We start from the raw sequence: 19,403 nt of genomic DNA on the forward strand, positions 1-19,403 counted from the left end.
GGCCAGCCCCGGAGCTGACATTGTGAAAAGCAGAGAGGCCACATGGAAAGAGCCGGTCTTGGGTGTCATCTCAGAGTCACTGTATCACCCTGCCATAAAGCCTGCCCTGACTCTGGACTTTTCAGTATTAAAAGCTGTATTTTCCTTAACTGTTTGAGATGGGGCTTTTGCTACTAAGATGCAAGTGTACCTTGCCAGATACAGCATATCTGCTATGTGTCTGCAACCATATGGATAATTTTATTTTTCTTATAGCAATCCATTATGTAATGAAAATTCACAAACTTCTAACCCTTTAAAGTTATTCAGTCAAAGATAAAATAAAATCTGGGGAAATTTCTTTTTAAAAAAAAAAAAAAAAAAAGCTTCTTACCACCAAAGCTTGAATTTAATTCCTAACTACAAATCCGAGGTCATCTCTGCTTTCTAAGGCCAGGGTTTAATTTATCTGGCAACATTTTTAACGCTAGGGGAAAACATATTTTAGAGAAATAGAAACTTAGAAACCAACTGTTTCTACCAAGTCAGCAAATGTACAGGTTTTGTGAGTTGACACTTCTAAGGAGTATTTAACACAACCATGGTCCAAATGAAGCTTAGAATGATTCAGTGTTCTTAGAGACATCTCTTGAGCAAGAACAATTCACACCAGTAACAGGCCAGGGTTGGGTCCAGGAGAGTAAAGTTACCAGCTATTGAATCAAAAGAAACATCACACTGTACTCCACGAACATGCACAATTTTGAAAAATTAATTAATTAATTAAAATTTAAAAGAAAAAAAAGTAACTCAAAGTAAAGGCTCTGTCGACAAAATGCTACAGCATCATTCTCAATGTAAATCCTTCCATTTGATCCTCTTACAACTACCCTAAGAATCACCCCATCAATTCCTTTCTCATCCATTCTTCCCCAGAGAACATTTTTCCACTCACTCAAACTCACTAGCATAAAATTCATAACCACAGGGCATGCATATTTTTAAGATGAGGGGGGAAAGCATTCAGGGCACCTAATTATCTTGATAGGCTCTGAGAATTTTAGAGCTAAATGGGACATCACTGCCTTAGAAACTGCCTGTCTGTCCCATTCCCAGATTTTCAGAGGAGCAAAATTAGGCTCTGAAAGTTTAAGAGATTGGCTCAAGATCCATTTAGCAAGTTGGTGGGAGACTAGAGCCTACGCCTTCTGACTCCAAAATCCAGGATTCTTTTCTCTTCATTAAACCCTTTGTGATAGGTAGTCTTAGATGTCAACTTGGCTAGGCTGTAGTACCTAGGTATTTAATCAAATGCTAATCTAGGTGTTGCTGCAAAGGTCTTTTGTAGATGTGAACCACATCAGTTGACTTTAAATAAAGGATATTACACTTGATAATGTAGGTGGTCATCCAATCAGTTAAAAATCTTAAGAGCAAAGACTGAAGTTTCCCAAAGAAAAAGGAATTCTGCCTCAAAACTGCAGCATTCAATCCTGCCTGAGCTTATAGGCTGCTGCTGACCAGTCCTGCAGATTTCAGACTTGCCATCTCCCACAAGCATTTGACCCTATTCCTTAAAAATCTCTTTCACTTTCTCTCTCTCTCTCTCTCTCTCTCTCCATGAGCACACACACACACACACACACACACACACACACACACACACACAGACATGTTCGGTTGGTTCTGTTTCTTGGGAGAACCCTAGCTGATGAACTGTTCAATGAGCAGACAGGGCAAATCCAAAATTCCCTGAAGAAAGTTGAGCAACTAAGAAGGCAATTGGTGGGATGCAAGAAACCACCACCTCATGACTTCTGCAGGGAGAAAATAAGGTGTGAAAAAGACCTCAAAACTGCAATGTCACCTGGTGAAGATCAAGGAGGGGGAAATCTCCAGCCACCAGAGAAAAGATGTTACTGCTGAGGATTTCTTAGAGCAGGGAGTCTTTTCCTGATAATGTCCATGGTAAAGGAAAAACAGCAAGGCCTCCAGCTGGAATCACGCAGTTGGAACTGGTGCCAGAGAAGGATAAAGCTCTCCTGCTATTCTCTTCCCAAACCATCTAGGTCTTTCTTTCTCAGACAAAGAAGTCACATGATTTAAAGGTGAGTTTTTAAGGATGTCTAGTTAGTCTTTTGAGCTTAATATTTAAAGATGACACTGATTCTATGTGCAGAGTAGGAGGGAAAAAAGTAAGTCTGCAGGAAGTGCTAATAGGCAGGGCAATTTTTATTTTCAGTGTCAAAAGAGATTTGACAAGGCATGGCTTACATATTGTGAAAGAGTCACTTAAAAACACTTAATACATCATGGAAACTTCCTTTTCCTGTCTCACTTTGTTCTCCCATTCACTTGATGGAGGAATGACCGGGAATCCTTCACACCTGGTAATGGGAATTGTTTGGTTTTCCTTCAGGATTTCAGAAACTTTAAAGCTAAAAGAATAATAAGGAAGCTGTTGCATGATGTTGACTAGGATTCTTCCAGGCCTGTTTCACAGAAATGCTGTCACCAGGTCTTAGAGCCTGGCTTTCACAAATTCTCCATATCCACGAAGTACACCAGCCGTTCTCAATGCCAGTTGCAATTAAATCACTGGAGAGAGCATTTGAAAAATACTGATGTGATGGTCCAACCTCTGATCAACTAAATGCTGGTGTTAGCATCAGAGTCAATAATTTTTTAAAAACTCCCCAAGTGATTCTAGATGCATCCAGGGTGGAGAAAAACTGGGATAGAGAATGGTAACTGTTGTTATCATCTAAACTGTTACTCATCAGTTAAACAACAGCGTAAACAATAATAACAACAGTCACACAATGGGCATCAACCCAAAGTAAGAGTGATTATCTCTGGCTCCTTCTCCAGAAATTCTGCACCCACTCTCTCCCACACATTATACCTCTCCTCTTGCTTCCATCTTTTTCTCCTACATTAATACTATCTAGAACACACTGTATAACTTACTAATTTATCTTACTCATTGCCTGCCTCCTTTGATGGGCTGGATGCTCCACAGAGACTTTCTTCACAACTGGATGGACATCCAACTCCTAGAACAGGGCCTGGCAACATTTTATCTTCTTAGCAAACACTTGTCACATAATGGAATGAATAGACAGGAATTATGTCTGGTTTGGGAACTGTCCGTATAACACAGTTCTGTTACTGTGAAACTTAGCAATTAATTTCTGAAGGATCCTGCCTTAGAGGACACTTCTGTCATGCATAAAGACCCTTGTAGCTGATGACAGTGCTAATACCACACTGGGGAGAGCTGGCCAGCCTGGGCTCTGGATTTGTCAATCATTTGTTCCTGCAAATGAGCCATGAGTTGGAAGCTACTTCAGGTGGAAATAAACAACCTAGTGGGTCATTCAACAGGGAGCCTTTGAAACCCGTGAAGAGGGGGGTTTGCTTTGGGCCTCTGGAAGAAATGAATATAATTCAGGTGGGCAAGCAGGAAAGATGATGTCACCATCAAGACCACCAGAGACAAAGCACAAGAGGTACAGAAACTCCTTCTAGAGTAAGTGCTGTCCATAACAATGAGCTAGTGAATACTTCCAGCAGATGGATTTTAAAACTAGCAAAGACAAGTGAATGTAGCTTCAAAGGCCTGAAACCAAGGAGGCACTTAGGAGACAGGCTTGCACTGGTGCCTCAAAGCCCAGCACAATAGTCATCGGGGTTGCTAGGAAGTGCATTCTCCACCGAGAGCAGCCGGGAGCAGGACAGGGCCTGCCAGCATCTGCACGGTGGGCATGGAGCGTGGTGCAGGCTGCCCAGATGCCCCACCTGAGTCTCTATCTGCAGGAGGAGTTGAGACTTTTATCTGAAGTTCAGTGTCTGGGCTGGGCTTCTGGGGCTGCTGACATGCGTTCTCAGTGAGATGAAAGAAAAATAGAAAAAACAGTACCAGCGGATGGACTTTTTTAAATCTTTGTTTTTGAAATATTTCTATTTCAACAATCTCAGTGTTTGTTTAACTTCCATTAACATCTTAATAAAAGTTTCATTGGAAAAAAAATCTAGTCACTTATTTTGAGGTAAATGAATATGGCCCGGGGTCTGCCTGGAGCCTGCAAGTGCCACCAAAGTAGACGGTCTTTTCAGGATTCTGTCCCTTTGCTTCTTTCACAAAGAGACTGACCTCTGGACTTCTAGTTATGTGAGATAAGAAACGCCTTTCCTGTTTCAGCCAGCTGGAGTCAGTTTCTCTGCCACTTGCTGCTGCCTGGCCACCCTTCTCTGCCTCGTTCACCTGGTGAACACCTTCTCAGCCTGGAGAGCCAGCTCCTGCCCAGTGCTGATTCACAGCCGGCCCTCTCAGCACCACGCACTTCCGCCTGGCACCCACGCTTTTATGGACATTTCTGTCTCTGTCAGCCAGACTACAAGCTCCTGAAGAGAGGGAATAAGTCTTACTCGTTTTGTTTTTTCCAGAATTGGCAGAGTCTCTGGCACAACAATAAAAAGGTGAATGAATGAATGAATGAATGAATGTATGAATGAAAGCAAGCAAGAAAGCAAGAGTGGCCTTGGAGATACAGACTCTGTGACAGCAGAAATGCTGAAGCTTAAGTATAAGTTAGGAGAAGAGAAGAGAAGAATAAAGGACAGCATGGAAACGGGATCTTAGGAAACAGCAAAATGGGAAAAATTTGGTATTGTGATTATGAGATACTGACAGTGATCAAGTCTGGGTTTACAGAAATTCTATTGGGTGGGGAAAAAAAGTGAATTGTATAAATGCTTTTAACAATAAGCCATTGAGATGAGAGAAATACTAAATGCCACTTTACCATTTATGACCTTATATTGCTGCTTGTTTATCTGCCTGGCTCCTGTCCTAAAGGCAAGCGTCTGAAAGGCAAAACCTGTGCTCTGTTCTCAGTAGTGTCCCCAGAACCTAACATAGCACCTGTTAGGCTCCCATCAAAGTTTGCTGACCTAAGGAATGAATGAAGACTTTAACACTTCAAAGTTAGACTTCACATGAATTACCGAAAGCACAGAGAAAATAACCAGCTGAACATTTTATTTGAAATTATTTGTTCCTCATTAAATCAAATTACTTTTTTCTCATTAAACACCCTCTGGCTTAACAATAATATCTGTCTTTGGCCTTGTTCTCAAATTTAGAAAGTAACCCATGAAGTGCAAGATTGTATCCTTCATACTTAGATTAACTAAAAACATCTTTTCGATATTGAGTTTGCTCCAAATCAGGAAAAAAATTCAACCCAAAGCATTCTAAAGCCAGAATTGTGGGGGGGGGGGGGAAGTAAAACCGTTCTTGGCAAAGTTCCTAATACATCTCGGTGTCTCATTAATGTGACAAATATCATTTATATGCTTTCCCACGTGCTCTTAAAGTCACAGAGCATAATAAAGTAAACACATCCCACTGTTTTCTTCTGCTCCTATTTTAATGGCATCATTATGTGTTACTAATATTCTATATTCTCTCCTGTAATGCTTATAGTTTTGTATAAGTAGTCGTTCTTTCCAACACAGTACTAGAATCATAAAAGCTATTATCCTCATTTTGCAAATAGGAAAACTGAAACGTAAAGAGGTTAGTTGTTTGCCGTGCAAAAAATTTCAGTGAGGTGGTCAGGAAATGGGCTAGAAAGACAGATGAAAGGAAACCATTTCCTCTGGCTGAGTTCACTCCAAAATAAAATTTTCTGGGTCTTTTGTCTCCAATCTGAGTCGTATGAATATACAGTTCATTCTTCAAGGGAAAAAAATATCTTGGATCCTACCCTCTGGTGTGGTCTTAAATTATTTCCATAAATTTCTAGAATAATAAACAGATAACAAAGATATTGGCAATAATAAACAAAAATTAAATGATAAGAATGTATGAAGTCTGTATACCATACACATCTCTCCTTATTTTCCTTTTATTGATTCATTCTTTAATTTAGTCAATAAACATTTATTAAGTCACTTCTGTGTTCCAGGCATTGTTCTAGGCACTCATGTAACAGAAAGAAAAAAAGACACAGCCCGTGTCCTCTAGTTCCTTACAGTCTAGTGGGAGAGTCAGACACATAAACAAATATAGTGTAGTTTATTAAGTGTTTTAATTGAGGTAAGGACCAAGTGTCAGGAGAGCCCAGAAGAGGGCACCATACTGGAATTAGGTGTTGGGGCTGGTGTTGGAAAAGGGTGACAGAGAAGGGGACAGAGCAGTCACAGTATGAGCAGGAATTATCTAAATTGGGGGGAGGAGCCAGAAGCCTACAGCCACAGCTGCCACTAGTAATCATAGCCACAAAGGGACAACTCCTCGGTGAGGTCAGCCTTATGAATGGCAGAGCAGAGAGATGGCAAGTATCCAGATGCTCCAGAGCCTTCTTGAACTGCTGAATCTATCCACCCTAAACCCTAAACCTACCCTGCCTCGGGGCTCATTTTCAAGTGAGATAACACATCTGCATAGTGTTTAAGTATATGAGTATGGTTTTCTGTTTCTTGCAACTGGAGGCATTCCAAGTGACACAAGGAGGAGATTTAGGGGCAAGACAGTTCATTTTTGGACATGTTGATTTGAGATGCGCGTGAGACCATCTGGAGATTCCCCGGGGATAGCTGGGTCTGGATCGTACCTGTTACAACAGTTTTTAGTTCTTTGGTATGACTGCCGTGGGTATCTGTACTCTTAGGACAGTTAGCTGTCCTTGAAGTGGTTCCATGGCATTGTCAAAGACCCAGGCTTGTATTCTCATGCTCACAGGTTGGCTCCAGCAGCACTAAGCAACTTGTCCTCACTCAACAATGCCTAAAGGCCAGATCCGAGCCTTTTTCCTGGTGTTTCTTCTTGAAAGCAAAGAAAGCATTGGTGTCTACACTCACGGGTGGTTAGTCAGTAGATTAACGAGTGATTAGTTAGACTCCTAACCAGGAGTCTGCACCCAGAGGTGGCAACAGCAAGTGCTTCAAATGAGGCTAGCTAAATCTGAACCAGAGGGTTCACGAATTAGCATGAGAGACTTTGGAAATAGCTGTTCATTTGTGAAATGAACGGTATTCCATGGACATGGCTGACCAGCATCTTTGCCTTTGCAAAAAAAAGTATAGGAACGTGGCAAGTGGAGAAGTCCAGCTTTTTATAGTAGCATGCTGGATCTCAGACTTCATTTGGTCCTGGACCCACATTTAAAAGAGGGCTCTTTTACCTCATTTGACTAGAAGGATTGCTTGTTTTGCCACCAGAATATGTATTATATTCCTATATGTTACTTTATTCATGCAAGTGACTACTATTTAAAAGGACAGAAGGGGGGGACTTCCAGTATATGGGTTCAGAAAATATGACTCATTTTGTGCCTGCTTGCTGACAGAAGTCGTGTGAGACTTTCTTTATTGCAACACATCATCAGGGAGCAAGCTGTGGGTGGGTGGGTGGACATGTAGTCCCCATGTGTCTCTAATTGTTGGAGGCTACCAATGTTTTCTGGAAAGTTATGAATGGCCAGAATAACTCAGGTCAATTTGCAACAACACGTTACTTCTCCCCACAGAGACTCGAGTCTATGTACCCAGATGGGCTCTGGTAGAAACTTGGTCAAAAGGACTGTCTTTCCTCCAGACAGGCCTTGTGGGGCCTGGGCCCATGAGCCACCTGGGAGATCCATTACCTCATTCAGTACCAGGGTCTATTCAACTGGTCTCCTTATTCCATCTCTGTTTTATGCATGTCCCCCTTGAAGCACCCAGCTCAGTCAAAAAGGAAAACTAGTCCCAGACAAAAGAAGAATTATTACTGGTACATGCATTGATACTTCTATTCAAGAGCTTCATTAGACAGGCCCTCCAACACACACACTTCCTGGGGCCTCTATATACATGATTTTGTCATGCCCGCTATTCACAGTTGGGAGGACGACCAGCCATTCCTAGTGGCCAGCAACTCCCCAGTCTCCTCTCTCCTTTCCTCCCTCCTTGAGCTACCAGAAAGCAGATGGGTGGGAGTGATTTTACAAAAGGGATCATTTTGAATCAACTCTGATTATAAGTACACATACAAAAGATTTGAACTTTTACAAGACCGTGCATTGTTTTATATCAAAAATAAAACCTTTAAATTTTTTTGGTTTTGTTTTTGTGTTTTGTTGGTGGCTGGCCGATACAGGAATTGAACCCCTGACCTTGGTGTTATCAGCACCATGCTCTAACCAGCTGAGCTAACCAGCCCTTTACATTTTTAAAGTCAGTTTATCATTTGCAAATTGCAGTTCATTAATTACAATTAATAATAAATTACACAAAACACATCTTACTACCCTTTTTTGTTGAGATTTGCTGTTTTAAGTTACAGAACCTTGCTCTCCCTGTGCAGGTAGCTCTTTTGAGAGGAAATCTCTTGACAACGGACATGCATCTCATGCTTATGGGCTTAGTTTTTAATGGTTGCCTGAGTTATTTTTTTTCCATTTAATGAATGTGGGATACACACAAACCAGCTTTCCAGAACAAGATTATAAGCATCTCCCACAGCAGGTATGACGCCCTTTGTGGAGGCTTCCCTTCCTCTATCTGCCTCAAATTTCCAATCTCTCCCCTCCCCTGGTGCAGAATTACAAAACCAAGTGTGCCAACCTCATATTGGAAAAAGTGTTAACTTGAGGAGCTATATTTTCTTTGGAAAGAAGGAACTGTCAGTGGAACACTAAAGGCAGTTCAGATCAGGTTAACCATGTCCTTGGCTGGAAAAAAAAATCTCTAATTTCTCATGATTGATATAGCACATTAATTCAACTATCCCCTGTGGTTCCTGGAGCATAAGAAATTTTAAAGTTTCCAGCATACTCAGCAAGAGGATTGGTGAAATTATCTCTTTTTTTTAACTGAAGCATGACTGCAGGTTATATAATCATGAGAATGGAAATTCCAACTATACAGACACAGGTATTTTGGAGAAATGAGTCCTGTCAATGAATTGGAGTCTCCTCGCTGGCTCTTTGGTTAGACAGTCTAGGCTATTGCCTATGAACAAAGTAAACTCTGCTCTTTTGTTCACCACCTACGAAAATCAAGGGCAAAGGAACAACTAGGTCACAGGCACGTTGCTAGATTCTCTCTAATGAGCTAGAGATAAGGGCTGCTCAGAAATGGGCTGATCCCTTCCTCTTATAGCTCTCTTCCTCCAGCATGTCAATACCTCCACAGGGAATATTTATCATTTTTAACTGACTTGAAAATGCAGTGGTAACTTCTTTTGGAAATGATGCTTTAAAATTTATTAAATTATACACTCATCTTTTATTTCTTAGTTTGAAAGATATATGACCCTCAGCTCTGAACTGCCTAAAAATTTTGCATTTTTGTTATCCTCTACAGTCTTTTATGGATGATTTCCAATAGCAAAACTATGCAATGTAAATTTTCATGGTTTTATGAGAGCTATTCATTTTGTTTTATTCTAAGAGAAGCCAAGAAACTGCCTTTCTCTTTTCCGGTTGGGATGCAACTCAATATCCAGACTGGAAAATTCCTTACTGAGTATACTGGGTATATCATGCACTATCGTGCCACTATGGTTAACATCTTTTGAAAGTAGAAAACTGGCATAAGAAATTATCAGGGCTTAAGTGTCATGAAATGGGATTCCCACCAGCTCATTCAGATATCCTTCTTATTTGGAGAGGGAGGAGCAGTTATGATTTTGCTCGGGAGAATGAAAAGGAACTAGAAAACAAACACTTGATTGCATGGATCTATAAGTTACTTTCTGTTAAAAAATGTTTATGTCAAATCATCACTTCAGTAGAGAGCTTGACTAGTAGGGTATTTGTGTTTATAGGTAGGCTAGAATTCTGATGTCTTCTATTCAGGCCCATGGGAAAAGGAAGGGAATATTTTATTCTAAAAAAGTGCAAGAAAATTGATTTGTAACAGAAATTGAAAATGCAACCCACCAGAGTTGTCCCTAATAATGCCATTAGATATGGGGAATGCAGAGTGCAGGTGGGATGAGGGGTGATAGATGATTACACATGAATTTGTGACATGCTTCTATGCATCACTGCCATCTGCAGATGGTACCCCCAAGTCTTGACTTCAAGACAATTTTATGATATTGAAAATAAAAATCAATATGTTGAATGAGATCAGCTCTCTATAGAGGTGAACACCTCCAAGAACTGTTCATAGGTATCCAAGGAGTCTCTCAAATGTGAAATTTCAATTAACATGGCCTTGTTGTAGCTTCAGGACTGCAATGCTAGAATCTGATTCTACCCAAAGAAACTGAAACTCAGTTGATTGAATGACCCCAGGTGTTAACAAGGACTGCACCAAGAAAAGAGGAAGGATGGGCATGGGGCAGACAAGGAGAGCAGGGTAAGCAGTTATTTAGTTACCTGTAGCATGCATTCTGCACCACCCAAGGAAATCATGCTCCAGTCTGTTGACTTGAGCTTTCCAGGCTGCTAGAAAAGTTATCCTTAGAATGAAAACAAATCAGATGCTTAACCCCACTGAGTCCTAGTTTCCACATCAGTAAGAACAGAAGGAGGTGAGTTCAGAGAGGTAATGGGAGATACTTTGTACAGGACCTGTGGGTCATTGTGAGAATTTGACTTTTACTCTGAGGAAAACAAGGAGCCATGGGAAGATCTTGAGCAGAAAAGTGATTAGATTATCAGGAATTAGAAGGATCAAATGAGCTAATCCATGTAAAGCACTTAACACCATGTCTTGTCTATTAATAGTTCTCAGTGAGTGGTAATTATTATTGTAGTTACCATACCTCAGTGATGCTATCAAAGTGCTCCTCTTCATCAACACTGAATCAGAAAGATATAGAAAATCTGAATAGACCTAGAGCTAGTAAGGAGACTGGATTAGTAATCAAACACCTCCCAACAAAAACAACAAAAAACCCTTGAACCATATGGCTTCACTGGTGAATTCTACCAAAAATGTAAAGAGAACTAACATCAATTCTTCTCAAACTCTTCCAAAGACTTTAAGAAGAGGAAAGACTTCCTAATTCATTTTATGAAGATAGCAGTACCCTAATACCAAAATCAAAGACACCACCAAGGAAAACAAAACAAAACAAAACTACAGACCAATACCCCTGACGAACATTAATGCAAAAATCCCCAACAAAATACTAGCAAACATAATTCCATAGCATATGTAAAAGATTACACTACACTGTTACTAAGCAGAATTTGTTCCTGGAATGCAAAGATGGTTCAACATAAAAAAATCAATCAATGTAACATACCACATTGGTATATTCTTCATTAATACAATGAAGGAAAGAAAACACACATGATCATTTCAATTGATGCAGAATAAACGTTTGACAAAATTCAACACCCTTTCATGTTAAAAAAATACCCAATAAATTAGAAGTAGAAGGAAATTACTTTAATACAATAAAGTCTATATACAAAAAACCCACAGCTAGCATCATATTTAATGGTAAAAGATGGAAAGCTTAGATCAGGAACATGACAAAGAAGCTAACTTTGATATTTTTATTCAACACAGTACTGGAAATTCCAGCCAGAGCAATTAGTCAAGAAAAAGAAATAAAGGGCATCCAAATTGAAAAGGAAGAAATAAAATTATCTCTGTGCATGATCTTATATGTAGAAAACCCTAAAGATTGTACACACACACACACACACATACACACAAATTGCTACAACTAATAAATAAATTCACCAAAACTGTAGGATACAAAACCCATGCACAAGAATTGGGGACATTCCTATACACTAACAATGAACAATCCAAAAAGGAAATTAAAAAAAAAAAAATTCCATTTACAATAGCATAAAAAATAACAAATACTTAGGAATAAGCTTAACCTAGGAGGCAAAGGAAACTACACTGAAAACTATAAAACATTGCTGAGAGAAACTAAAGAAGACATAAATAAATGGAAGGACATCTTATGTTCATGGGTTAGAAGACTTAATATTGTTAACATATCAGTGTTACCCAAAGCTATCTATATATCCAATGCAATCCCTATCAAAATTGCAATGGTTTTTCACAGAAATAGAAAAATCCATTCTAAAATTTATAAAGAATTTCAAGGGATCCCAAATAACCAAAAGAAACTTAAAAGAGAACAAAGTTGGAGGTCTCATACGTTCAGATTTCAAAACTTACTACAAAGCTCTAGTAATCAAAACAGTGTGGAAATGGCATAAAGACAGACATACAGACCAATGGAACAGAAGAGAGAGAAGAGAAATAAACTCTCACATATATGGTCAAATGATTTTCAACAAGGTGCCAAGACTCTTCAATGGGAAATGAAGATTATTTTTAACCAATGGTGCTGTAAAAAGTAGATATTCCAAAGCAAAAGAATGCAAATGGATTCTTCTCTTATGTTGTATACAAAAATTAACTCAAAACAGACCAAAGACCTAAATGTAAGAGCTAAAACTATAAAACTCTTGGAAGAAAACATAGGGAAAGAGCTTCATGACATTAGATTTGGCAATGATTTCTTGGATGACACCAAAAGCACAGGCAACAAAAGAAAAAAATAGATACATTGGATTTCATCAAAATAAAATACTTTTGTGCATCAAAGGACATTATCATCAGAGCGAAACAGCAGCCCACAGAATGGGAGAAAATATTTGCAAATCATATATCTGATAAAGGATTAATATCCAGAACATACTCGTATAAAGAACTCCTACAACTCAACAACAAAAAACAATCAACTGGATTAAAAAAATGGGCAAAAGCCTTGAACAGACATCTCTCTAAAGAAGATATACAAATGGCTAATAAGCACATGAACAATGCTCAACATTACTAATCATTAGGGAAATGCAAATCAAAATGGTATTGAGAAACCTCTGCAGATCCATTAAATGGCTATTACCAAAAACAAACAAACAAAAAACCCCCAATAAACACAAGTGTTGATGTGAATGTGGAGAAATTGGAACCCTTACACATTGCTAGCGGGAATGTGAAGTGGTGTAGCAGCTACAGAAAACAGTGTATTGGTTCCTCCAAAAATTAAACATAGAACTACCATATGATCCCGCAATTCCACCTCTGGGTAGGTACCCAAAAGAATTCAAGGAGAGTCTTGAAGAGAATGTGTACACTAATGTTCACAGCAGCGTTATTCACAACAGCCAAAAAGCGGAAATGACCGAATTACAGCTTGCTAGATGAATAGGCAAACAAAATGCAGTATAAGATATACAATGGAATAATATTCAGCCCTATAAAGGAAGAAAATTCTGACCCATGCTACAACCCAGGTGAACCTTGAGGACATTATGCTAAGTGAAATAAACCAGACAGAAAAGGACAAGTATTGTATGATTCCATTCTGAGGTCCCCAGAGTAGTCAAATTTATAGAGACAGAAAGTAGAATGGTGGTTTTCAGGGGCTGGGAGAGAGGAAAATGGTGTTACTGTTTAATGGGTACAGAGTTTCAGCTGGAAACAATAAAAAGTTCTGGAGGTAGTTGGTGGTGATAGACGCACAACAATGTGAATGTACTTAATGCCAGAGAACTATACACTTAAAAATAGTAAATCTTATGTTATGTATATTTTACCACAATTTAAAAAAAATAGCTCCCCTTCCTCTGAGTCCATACTTTCTGACAAATTTCTGGACAGCCATGACTGTGACCACCTGAGCCATGAATCTTCGTCCAGGTCACTGTCTGGGTGCCCATATTTCTTTGTCTAGTTGCAAAACGAGGCTGTTCCAAAGAGTAGTGCAGTTGTGAACTACAAGATGGGCCCTGTTTCCCTTCATTTTTGTATAATACACTTTTTGTTAAAATACCCAGGAATGATTTCCCAAACCACAATTACTATCTCTTCCTGTATCAGTCTACCTGCTCTTGGTTAGAGTAAGAACTAGATAAAGATTTACAACTTCTGCAGAAAGACTTTCTCAAACTACCAAGCTACTCTGAAGCCCTTTAGTTGCTTCATGTGTAAATTGCATCTTTCTCGCACTGCCTACATCGTTAAGAGAGAGAGGAGTAAATCAGCACCGTTCAATTAGGAAGGGTGCAGTTTTGAGTCTAATGTGTGATTATAAATGAATAAGGTGGAAATCCTTTTCCTCCCTATATTCTGGCCTCCCCTGTCTCCCCAAATCTGAGCAGGAAGCCCCTTCCATCCAGTGCTGACCCATAAGCCTTCTGCATTGACATTGTTTACCCAACTGTTTCTTCCAGAAGAATATAAGAAACTTCAGGGAATGTGTCTCAGTCATCTGTGTTTACCAGGGTTCTGTCCTTGCCCAGAGTAAGAGCACAATAACATTAGCTAAAAAAGTAAATAGCAATACTGCTGTACAGTTGTCTCTTGGTATTTGTAGGGCATTGGTTCTAGGACTCCTGGATACCAAAATCCACAGATGTCCCTAATATAAAGTGGCATAGTACTTGTGTATAACCTTCACACATTCTCTCGTATAGTTTTAATCATCTCTAGATTACTTGTAATACCTAATACAATGTAAATGCTATGTAAATAAGTTATACTGTATTGTTTAGAGAATAATGACAAGAAAAAAATTGGTACGTGTTCAGCACAGATGCAGTTTTTTATTTTCCAAACATTTTCAATCCGTAGTCGGTTGAGTACATGGGTGCAGAACCCACAGATATGGAGGGCCAAATGTACTTCATTGACTCTACAATTCCACCAATTATAAGATGTTTCAATTTCAAGACCACTAAGAAGGGAAAAATTAAAATTAAAAGGTCCCAACAATTATAAGACATGTTCCTGTTTTAGGGTTGTTATCATCAGGATTTCAGGCCTGGAACAGGGAAGAGAGGACCACAAAAAGGTTGAAGATATTCTTTAAATGCAGACGTGTGCACCTATATTTACGCAAAACCAAAGCTTTCGCTTTTGCTTAGTTCACCTGTCTTCATTACCTCCAACCTTCTCCTCTCAGACCAGATGCTGTTTCAAATTAAAATGAACCACCCCCGTGTCTAAATACCAGGTAAGTAATGATGGATAGAGGGCCTTTCCCCATTTCTTAGCTACAGTCATGTTCTAAGGCTGAACTTTAAAAAAAAAAAAAAAATATATATATATATATATATATATATATATATAATTTGTGGCCTCTGCCAAGGCAGCTTAAATGATGAGGATCGGTGCATCCAAAAGGAAAATATTTTGGCTACTAGGCAAGATTGCACTAAAAGCATCTCATTCATCATCTGCTGAGGGGAAACACAGCAGTGCAAAATTACTAGGTAATGAAAAATTTGGGCAGTCCTATGGCACTTTTAATCAGAAGATATCAAAGCAATTCCCCACACGATCATCAACAAAGCTCTGTCAGCAGCAATATGCAAAATGCAAAATGGAAAGTATCCCTTTCCATGGTGATATACACCATGAAACTATGATAGAAAAAGGTTAAGCAAATTAATAAAAAACAAACAATAATAATGACATATCTATATACATTTACATATAAATATATACACAGATACATATACAGGGAATTTAAATTTGATTGCTGATCAAGTGAGATCATGTATGAATACTTGATTGTAAATCCTCAAATACTACACAATCAATTCGTAGAAGCACATTATAATTCAGAAGATGGACTTTGGAATCCAAAAGAACTGGGCTCCAACTTGTCTCTGCCACACCCTATCTTTGTGGCCTTGGACAAGTTTCTTATCCTCTCTAAATGATAGTGTCCTCCTCTGTAAAATAAGAATCATAAGAACATGCGCTTCACTGTCAGCAGGGTTAGATGACAAACTCCATGTAAAGCACTTGGAGGAAGGCTGGAGAATGGCAAGTGCTCTGCAAAGGTGAGCTCTTGACCTCTGGACTAGAAGGGATGTCCGTTCACCCGTCCACAGATGCCCTCTTTCCACACACCCTGGCACTTAATTGCACGGTGTTCTCATTCCATCGCTACCAGGCTAGTGTCACTTCCTTCCTTTCCCAGCTTGGACCCCCGTCAGCTGCCGCACTTGCTTCCCCCAGGGTCCCTTACTCTCGGCCACTCCCAACTCATCTCCCTGCTCTTGCTGGCTGGATTATTACAATGGTCTCTCAGCTTCAGCCTTCCCAGCTCTAATCCATCCTACACAGCTCTACCTATTTAACATCCCAGAATGACATACCAAGACCATATTCCTCTGCCCAAAATTCTCAAAACTTCCTCCGTACCACTAAAGGAACTTCTCACTACAGCATTCAAGACATCCCACTTTGGGCCCCAATCTACCTTTCCAGTATCTCTCCAACTTGTAGCTTCATCTTTGGCCATCAGGTATACCTAGTCCTATGCTACATTCATTCCCCACCATCCATGGTTTCGGTCTTATAACTTCCTTTTATTGCAATGTCCTTCCTTCATCCCTGCCTTTAGAAATCCTAAGCCTCTTTCAAGACCAATTTCAAATTCCACTCCAGAGTCCAATCTCCTCTCCAGAGTACTTTGCTGACCCTTCAGCCCTCCTTTGAACCCTCTCGTGCACGCCTCTCTGTGACACACCTATTCAGCCTTGCACTTGGGCTGGTTGCATCATAAGGCCTGACCCCCGTAGTCTATCCATGGCTTGGCTCATGCCAAGTGAACAGTAAATACGGATGTTACTCCCACTGTGTTTTATTGGTTCTACTTGAACACACATGTTTACCTCGAGCCCCTGTGTCACATATGCCAATAGAACAGAAAGATAAAATCAAATCGACCGTCTGTCCTTGCTGCTGTACTCAGCGGTACAGGATGGGTCCTGAGTTGCTGGAGTCTCCACCCAATGGAAAGTTTTCCAGCTCATTCATACGGTACATCATTAGATCTCTGAGCATCCAACAAATATACACTTGGCCATGAATTCTAATCAGCTACCGGTTAATACTACTAAAAATATCTTAATCTGGATGCAGCTATACACTGAAAATTGAACAAATGTTTTGGGTTTTACTTGTTGGTTTTGTGTTTTGATTTAGTGATGCTACAGAAAAAATTATGGTTATCTATAGCAGAGGGTCCCTCTGTCCAATTGCAGAACAGAGGGACGCAGACATCAGAGCTGATTTAATCCATCATTTAATACAAACCTGCAGAGTGTCCAATGACACTGTTTTTTATATTATGTTTTAACCCTGTCTTTGCTGCTTGGCAGTTTTTATTGCTAATGAGGCTTCTTAGATTTACATCAGCAAGTCAGAAACAATTTGTTAAATTAGATGGAAAAAATGATTTTAAAAAATCAGAATATCTTCGTAATGTACCCCCAGACTTCTCAGTTTTTAAAGTCTGTTGGTTTAAAGTCTCAGTTTTTAAAGCTACTTGGCCAGGAATACAACCAAAAAAAAAAAAAAAAAAACACTCAAGGGACGTCTTTGGAGACTGCCCTTTAGGAAACCCTGCCTCTAGACTGCCTCTCCCAATTGAGATAAGCAAAAACTTTGAAGTAATTGTACAGTTCAACCCAATTAAAATATTCAACAATTAAAATTCAGTGATGCCAGAAAAAAAAGAAAATGGATAAATTAATTACTTTGAGATGCTGCTTCTTAAGACCAGCAGCACCATTTTTTTTTCAAATAACGTCCTCCTCCTGCCTTTAAATCTCGGAAAAGTATCACAGAAATATCTACATCATGAATAGTTTCACAGGCCAGTTTCTTTCTGTGCTGCTGTGCATGCAGTGATTATCACTTCCAAATTTTCCCAGACTGCTTTGATAGTGTATGAAGTAGAGGTGATTTCTTAAGTTCTATAATCAAACTTTTTACGTTGGGGATTTTCATATAAATAAATTCAAAGACCAGTTATAAAAAAAAGGAAAACAACACTTTCCGAGACCCAGGCTATACTACTCCTGACCTTTCACTGAGATGTGGTTGGCTCTGAGGCATCACAGCCAGTTAAGTAAAGGTCGGTTTTGGTGGTTGTTGAGGCTCCACTGCTACTGTCATTGAGAACATATCCTTTGAGAACTTTCTGAGAAACTAAAGGCCTTTCACACTCCCCCTCCTGGTGACAGTTCCCTCCATATCTTGCTCAGTGATAAGGTGAATCAAGCTTGTTGGCTGAAGCATTCACCAAAGCTCAGAGCTCTCCCCTGACACTGGCCCTTCTGTAGCTGTGCTGGGAATACTCACCTGTGGCATGTCAATAATTGACGGTCTAGGGATAGAAGTCTGAAAAGTAACTGCTACACGGGCTGGTTTATCATCCAGAGATGCAGGCACAGCCTTGGGTGTCTCGGCAGGCTGGACGGCAGTGCAGTGACTTGGAGCCCGATTTGCACTGCCATTTCTCTCTGCAGAGGCGCCCGAATCTCGCCTTTTCTCTGGAGCTCCTTCTTGCGCTCTCAGGTGACTTGAGTGTCTGCCCTGTCTGCCCGCTGTGCCCATGGGCTGAGCGCGGACGGTGGGATGGGGATTGGCCGCGCTGTCCTGGTCAAAGGGAGCATTCTCTTGGGTGTTCCCAAAGCAAGCGAGCAGAGCTGAGCATGGGAACAGACGCATCCTTCCCGAGGGAGGCTTCAGTCTCTGGGTGAGCCTCGCTTTCCACGTGGACATGACCTGCAATGAAACATGGCAAAGTTCAAAGGCGGGAAGGAATTTCCAGGAGTCCAGATCACCTCCTCTTTCTTTATAGTAACTATTTCCTCGACTGAAGAGAAGGACTTGCTAGTGGTTGTCCCTAAATAGAAGTTGAAGGGGAATGGCACAGCCACCCTTCCTGAGAGTCACTCAGCAACTAGCACCCCTTCGGAAGCCTCCATCCCGGGCCATTTCGCACTCTTCCTTCCTTGATGCTGTCAGTGGCTACAGAAAGCTGTCTGTGAGACATGTGGTTGACTCAGGTTACAGTCCCCAGGCAGGGCAGACGCTTCAGTATAAGGTAGTGCCAAGTCAATAGACAGTTGCTTCAGGTTACCTTGGAGGCATAAAGATAATGTAGCCTGATAGCATCCGCCATAATAGTGTCAGCTTGTGTATCAATAACATCATAACAGCAGCAAAACCTCCTTCAGTTACTCCCTTCAAATATTTATTCCCCCAAACAAAACAAAAACGACCCAGTTGGCCATTGCAGATGAAGACCCCAAAGAGAGGCCACGACCCTAGCAACTGTTTCATTATTACAATAAGAGGTAGACTTAAATTTTTCATCTGGAGACATCCACACTTGGGTTTGATGTCACAAGGACTTTTCTGGATCTTTCTTGCATCTTCCCCCAAACAAGTTGCCAGGCTTCAGGATCCGTATTGCCCCTTCTGGTAGCTGTAAATGAATCTTTGTTAATTTGTTTGTTTACTAACCAGACTAAGTTCTTCATTAGTTTCAACAGCAATGAAAAAAAAAGAGCCCCACATTAACAGTTAACATTATGCATTATGTTATTATGTGGGAATTATGAAGGAATTACGCA

At 40.1% G+C, this 19,403-nt stretch overlaps 1 protein-coding gene and 1 non-coding gene across 2 annotated transcripts in view; both read right to left on the reverse strand.

Annotated features, from left to right (window-relative positions):
- The window catches only part of FAM107B (family with sequence similarity 107 member B), a 205,737-nt gene extending 187,191 nt beyond the window's left edge, over nucleotides 1-18,546 (reverse strand). The window contains exon 1 of the mRNA XM_063100608.1: nucleotides 18,124-18,546. Within this exon, the coding sequence (XP_062956678.1) occupies nucleotides 18,124-18,546 (423 nt within the window). The remainder of the gene's footprint in view (nucleotides 1-18,123) is intronic.
- On the reverse strand, nucleotides 8,117-8,190 carry TRNAI-GAU (transfer RNA isoleucine (anticodon GAU)). Its single transcript has one exon. It is a non-coding gene; the product is annotated as a tRNA-Ile (tRNA).
- Nucleotides 18,547-19,403: the final 857 nt, after the last annotated feature.

Source organism: Cynocephalus volans, chromosome 6 (genome assembly GCF_027409185.1).
Source record: "Cynocephalus volans isolate mCynVol1 chromosome 6, mCynVol1.pri, whole genome shotgun sequence".
NCBI lineage: Eukaryota > Metazoa > Chordata > Mammalia > Dermoptera > Cynocephalidae > Cynocephalus > Cynocephalus volans.